The sequence below is a fragment of the Orcinus orca genome, chromosome 1 (assembly GCF_937001465.1).
Source record: "Orcinus orca chromosome 1, mOrcOrc1.1, whole genome shotgun sequence".
In the NCBI taxonomy this organism is placed as follows: domain Eukaryota; kingdom Metazoa; phylum Chordata; class Mammalia; order Artiodactyla; family Delphinidae; genus Orcinus; species Orcinus orca.
In genome coordinates, this window is record NC_064559.1 from 111,465,151 (window position 1) to 111,471,850 (window position 6,700).

General features: G+C 35.8%; 1 protein-coding gene across 1 annotated transcript; it reads right to left on the reverse strand.

Moving 5' to 3' along the window:
• Positions 1-3,435: 3,435 nt before the first annotated feature.
• Positions 3,436-4,333, reverse strand: TSHB (thyroid stimulating hormone subunit beta). Its single transcript, XM_033436092.2, has 2 exons — positions 4,172-4,333; positions 3,436-3,728 (listed from the first exon to the last, which is right to left on the reverse strand). The coding sequence occupies exons 1-2, from the start codon at positions 4,331-4,333 to the stop codon at positions 3,474-3,476; spliced, it is 417 nt and encodes a 138-aa protein (XP_033291983.1). The 3' UTR covers positions 3,436-3,473.
• Positions 4,334-6,700: the final 2,367 nt, after the last annotated feature.

Sequence of the window (6,700 nt, forward strand, 5' to 3'; positions counted from 1 at the left end):
GGTGTGAGATGATATCTCATTGTGGTTTTTATTTGCATTTCCCTGATGATTAGTGATATTGTACATCTTTTTGTGTACCTGTTGGCTGTCTGCATGTATTCTTTGGAAAAAATGTCTATTCAGGTCCTCTGCCCATTTTTTAAATCAGGCTGTTCATTTTTTTTTTTTCGATGTCAAGTTACATGAGTCTTTGTATATTTGGGATAGTAACCCCTTATGGGATATATTGTTTTCAAATACCTTCTCCCATTTAGTAGGTTGCCTTTTTATTTTGTTGATAGTTTCCTTTGCTGTGCAGAAGCTTTTTAGTTTGACGTTTATTTATTTTTGCTTTTGTTTCCATTGTCCGAGGAAACAGATTGAAAAAAAATATTGCTAATACCAGTGTCAAAGAGCATACTGCCTACATTTCCTTCTAGGAGACTTATGGTTTCAGGTCTTATGTTTAAGTCTTTAATGCATTTTGAGGTGATTTTTGTATATGGTGTGAGAAAGCAGTCCAGTTTCATTCTTTTGCATGTAGACGTCCAGTTTTCTCAACACCATTTATTGAAGAGACTGTCCTTTCCCCATTGTATAGTCTTGGCTCTTTTGTTTTATAGTAATTGACCATATATACATGGTTTTATTCTGAGCTCTCTATCCTGTTCAATTGATTTAGTGCCTTCTTTTAATGCCAATACCATACTATTTTGATTACTATAGCTTTGTAATATAGTTTGAAATCAGGACGGAGGATGCTCCAGACTTGTTCTTCTTTCTCAGGATTGCTTTGGCTATCTGAGGTCTTTTGTGGTTCTGTACAAATTTTAGAATTGTTTGTTCTAGTTCTGTAAAAAATGGCATTGGAATTTTGATAAAGATTGCTTTGAATCTGTAGATCACTTTGGGTAGTATGGACATTTATTTTAACAATATTAATTCTTCCAATCCATGAGCACAGACTATCTTCCCACTTATTTGTGTCTTCTTCATGTTCTTTCATTAGTGTCTTATAGTTTTCAGTGTACAGGTCTTTTACCTCCTATCTATTTTTGATGTAATTGTAAATAGGATAGTTTTGTTAATGTCTCTGTTAGTTTTTTACTAGTATATATAAATGCAACTGATTTCTGTACATGATTTTGTATCCTGCAATTAGTTCTCACAGTTTTTTGATGGAGTCTTTAGGGTTTTCTATATATAGTATCATGCAGTAGTGACCATTTTATATTTTCATTTCCAATTTGGATGTCTTTTATCTTTTTCTTGTCTACTTGCTCTGGCTAAGACTTCCAATATATTGGTAAGAGTGGATATTCTTGTCTTGTTCCTCTTCTTAGAGAAAATGTTTTCATTGGTATGATGTTAGCTGTGGGCTTGCATATATAGCCTTTATTATGTTGAGGTACATTCCCTCTAAAAGAGAATTTCTATTACTAGCAGCATCCATTTAGTTATGAAAGAACTCTTTATATTTCAAAGTCAAATGAGAAACAAGAGGGACTCTTTTTAAAGAACTGAATCTCAAATTCCTCTGCCAAAAACTGACTTATTAAACTTCAGGTTGAATTAAAGACCAGTTCAGAAGATGTTCCAAAATTTCCATCTTTCTCTTCTCACACAAGCAATAATTCTTCACTTCCCCATCTCTAAGTTCTCTATTCATTCTCCCACTTCTAAACCCAGAGAATACTAATACATTCCAAAATAGCATTTCCATATACCCAAGTTTCTGGATCTAGCTGAGGTAAATTTTTGGTCATGCCAATTCCTAAGCTCTTTTCTAAGGATTCTTTGCCTTGGACAACTCCATTTTCAAAAGTAGTTTAAGATAATTTATATATGCATCTAATCCAAATGGACTGCCTTCAGTGGAAAGCAACAAGTAGTCTCTAATGCACTCACTCTAGGGCTCCATGCTGATACAGGCCACCACACCCATGTCCAGGCCTAGCCTCCTCCCTAAATGTTGAGGAAGCCCATTTAATGAATGTCTTCTGAGCTGGACTGTTTATAAGGGGCCTCACTGAACCCCATAGGCTTTCCACAGCTCAAGTCCTTGGAAAACATTTTTCAGATTCTGTGCAAGGCATGTGTGATTAGTGCCAGTTAGGTTTGATTAATCAAAAATCTATATTTGATATACAGTTTTCAGAGGGAATGTTTTAATTCTACAGCTTTAAGTGTCCATATTGTCAAGTGATATGAGAACCCAAAACCCCAGATTAATATTTGGAGATCATGATAACATTGACTTCACATGTTAAGGTAAGAATAATGTGGATTCATGACTTTGCATATAAATGTACAACTATTCTGTCCCCATTGGCAGAGCATGGGTTTGGTACTAATCCATCTACACCACCTTAGCATCCCCCCTTTGGACACTGTCAGCCTGCAGGCATTTACAACATGCCCAGATGAATGCAACCAATGACTAGGATATAACAAAGACAACTGGCCCTGCTGACAATTGATTTTCACCCAATGGCAGCAATTTGGATAGAGAGAAATGGAAAAATATAGGATAAGTCATCTTTTATGAGGTCAAGTCTGCAGGACACTAGGTCTGTCTCACTTCACGCAGCTATTGAAACCAAACTCAAATGAAAGAGTACCTAAGGAAGGAAGAGAAAAATAAACCACTCTCTAAGCACATTTACTGGAAAACAGTGTTTAACTATTGAAGGTTTAGGTTAGAATTTAGGATGATTCCTCTCTGTTAGATCCCTTAGCACTCTACCACTATTCCTAAAATCTTTCATAATCATACTAGTTTTTCATGACATCGAAAGCCAAAACAGCATAAGTTGCTGGAAAGTGTCTCAAATTACCTTAAAGACTACAAAGGATTTAGACTTCTACATGTAAAATGATCGTGGCCTCTTTTCTAGGCTTTTGGAGTATAACTTTCATTAAGTCAGTAGGCCCACTAGAGTAATTAAATTAAATAGATTAAAATATACTGTTTACTGAGTTTTGGTGAAGTTTTATCTTGTGTATTTGAATGACAGGATAAAGTAGTATATTGCAAATTTCATATATTCCTTACTCTCTCTCTCTACTCCAGCCCCGTTTCAGCCTTTGGAAGTAGGTGTCTCCAGTACGCTGACACCGTTTGTTCCTTCAGCCGTTGATCACATTACTCTGTAGCTTTCCCATATTCATTTTCTATGTCAAGACAAACCTCGTGGCCCTCTGTTAAGACAGCCTGATTAACGCTGTCTTTCATTAGTATTTCATGTTCCTGTTCTCCATTTTACCTGCACTCTGCCCTTTCATGTGGAAACCATCCTTCATATGAGCTGGAAATGCTCTTTCACTCACCTTCTCTTCTAAAGCCCTTAAGCTCGCTAATGCATGAATGGGTATGGGTATGGATGAAATAGTACTCAAATGTACACATGGTGTTGTGAAATATATCGATATTTTATTAGTTTTATTCCAGGTAAACACATTTAACCAAATTGCAAATTACATCACAATTGAAGTTAGATAGAAAATCCCACCACATAGGACTTCTGAGGTTTGGTACAGTAGTTTGTTTTGATGGCTTCATGTATACAATCACTATAGTCAGTATTACACTTGCCACACTTACAGCTTATAGCTACAGGGTAGGAGAAATAAGGAGTAACATGGCGTGGGCATCCTGGTATTTCTACAGTCTTGTACATGAAGTCTCTATATGTACAAACATCCTGGGACAGAGCATATTTGGGAAGAAACAGCTTGCCATTGAAGTCCTGAGGAAAGAATTAAAAAAGGAGCATACTGTGATAGGACTTTAGAAAGTATATAGATAATGGAAACAGATAAAAATCAATTCACTTATATTCCTTTGTCACAAACAGGACTGGAGGAGGATTCCTTAGTTCCATTCCCCGGTACTAACTCAACATATCCACACTAAATCCCATAGAGACAAAAGTGACACCCCCTCTTTTACCTTATATCATGAGAACAAGATAAGTTTTAAATAAATTTTGGAAGTAAAACTGTTATAAAATTATCTGTATCCACTGTGCTGAGTAGATACTGTAACCTGTGTACTCTACCTCTACAGAGCCAATAACTGTTAGATTTTGGAAATGAGGTTGTGTTTTATCTCATTTTCTCTCTGGATAGAAATGGACTGAGTCTAGGTTTATCTAATTTTCAGCTAAAAGAAGTGAAATGAACTACATACCCGTGTCATACAATATCCAGCACAGATGGTAGTGTTGATGGTTAGGCAGTAAGCACACTCTTTCCTTTCGACATGCATCATATACTCAGTTGGAATACAAAGAGCCATTGCTTGCCCACATGCAAGGCCAAAAAGCATGGACATCAGGAAGATAGCAGTCATGCTAAATCAAAGATAAAATTAAAGAATCTATTACATGTATCCTTTAGGACATTCAGAAGGGACATTCAGAAAGAGCTATAATGTGTGTGTATGTGTGTGTGTGTGTAAATATATGTATTTATTGAATGCCTTCTTTGTCCAAGGCCCTATATTAGGTATTTTTACATAGTTAATACTCTCAGTAACCTTTCTTTATGTATTTAGATGTGGCTATGATCCACATACCCCATAGTGACAGAGCTCACATAGTGAAAGTCCTGTTTGCAAGTGCCACTTAGCTCCACTGGGCAGTGAAATGGCAAGCCTGAAACACTATAACAGAAAAGTGGCAGGGACACGTATGTCAACTAAGTACAAAATAATTCATTCAATGGAAACAATCAAAATACCTGCCTTTATCATTATAAGAAGTGAGTTAACAGGCTTCAGTAAGGGCTTTCCCAGAAATGTGCTTTTCTAAAAACTTTGATTCAATAGCTTAAAAGGCCAACAAACTGGTCATAATAAGAAAAGGCAAAGAAATCAAGGAAGTGCATAATCAAACTTCAGTACCAGCTCAATGCAAACAGTCTTGCATATGATTCTACCCAATGCCTGTCAAGAAAGACAAGGCTAAAGGTCAGCTAAATCTACCACTGGTGTTAAGGGGCTAACCCAGAAATCTAAAAACCCCTCTTCTCAACCCTTAGGATATCCTTTAAGGTTGAAAGAATTAGAGTTGGAAAAATAAAATTATTTTACACAGAAATTGTATGGAATTCATTATCTTAAAAAGATTGTGGAGGCAAAAAATACAGATTGACACAATGAGAGTAATACAATCAAGGATGACAGGTCCACTGTAAGTTAGCCAGGAAAGTAAAATAAGTTTTGGGTGAACGGAAGACAACAGAGGATCCACTGTGCCTCAGGCAGAATACGTATCTCTGTAGAGCCTGTCTGATGAAGAGTGTGTTCACTATCAACTGGACTTTGTAATGAGTTGGATAATGTTATGACTTATAATAATTTAAGTTTTGCTACTGAGAGAGGGTAATCAAGTTTCAGACTTTTGGATGTAAGTTGATCACTTCAAAGATTGTACAGTTAGCTAGGCATATTTGGATTTTTTTCCTTCTCAAGTATCATTGTCAGAAAAGAAAATACATATCTTAATGGAGTAGTATTACCTTTGAACACAAACTTGTTTTATTATTCTATTAAATAAATTATAATTCATTAAATGTTGTTATTCAATCATGAAAAATGTATCAAGATTTTTCTCAATTTTTTCCTCAAATCTATCAATTATATCCCAAGAGCATCTTTAAGCTACATACACTGAAACTTCCATTAACTGAAATCTCATAGACTCTGCCTCAGTTAACAAGAATTTTTGTCTTTAATTAGCTTGTAAGAAAAAAATGAAACCACATTCAACAAGCTACCAGGTATTTATTTTAAATGTCAACTTCCAGAGATTAGTGGGCATTCCTACCAGTCTCCTGTTTGGAGAATGAGAATTGCCGATAAATTAGACAAACATATATTGAGCATTTAAAGTAGGCACTGACAGACACAAAATGGATAAGCTATGGTCTGTCAGCTATGGGCTGACAGTCTAGTGTAGGAGATAACTATGAACACTAATAATAAAAATACATATTGTTTAACTGATAACACCAAGTGTTGGTGATGATTTTGAGCAACTAGAACTTTCATATGTTGCTGGTGGGATGGTAAAATGGTACATACAAATAGTTTGAAAATCAGTTTGTTTCTTATAAAATTAAACATACGCTTAACTGATCACCCAGCAATTCTACTCCTAGATAGTCACTCAAGATAAATAAGAACAAATGTTAACAAAAAGTAGGTAGTATTTTAAGTGCTCTGAATGACTTGAAATTATCACTCTGACACCCACAATAATCAAAGAGTTTTTTTCCTATATAGACAAGGAAGTGAACTAACCCATTAAGAAGTGTTTTCTGGTGAATACTTTCAAATAAAATTTGCATATTTAAGCATTCCTTGGAGGTTTTTTGGTATTTCAATCACGGAGCAAAGTTATAAGAATTCCTTGCTCATGGAGTCTGGTTTTCTCAGTGCTTCACAAACGTGAGCTCCCTCTATGGTATAGAGCTGGTTCCATTATTTTAGAGCCACAGACTTAGAGGATCCTCTGCAGGATCTTAAAAATATCGACTGAGGGACTTCCCTGGTAGTCCAGGGGTTAAGACTTCACCTTCCAATGCAGTGGGTGCGGGTTCGATCCCTGGTCGGGGAGCTAAGATCCCACATGCCTTGCGGCCAACAGATATAAAACAGAAGAAATATTGTAACAAATTCAATAAAGACTTTAAAAATTGTCCACATCAAAAAAAA

What these genes read in the sequence shown, in the direction of transcription:
- TSHB (XM_033436092.2), bottom strand. Translation starts at nt 4,333, where the DNA reads ATGACTGCTATCTTCCTGATGTCCATGCTTTTTGGCCTTGCATGTGGG. An exon ending in CTGGATATTGTATGACACGG is followed by an intron (nt 3,729 to 4,171) that starts GTATGTAGTTCA and finishes TTCTTTCCTCAG; the next exon opens with GACTTCAATGGCAAGCTGTT.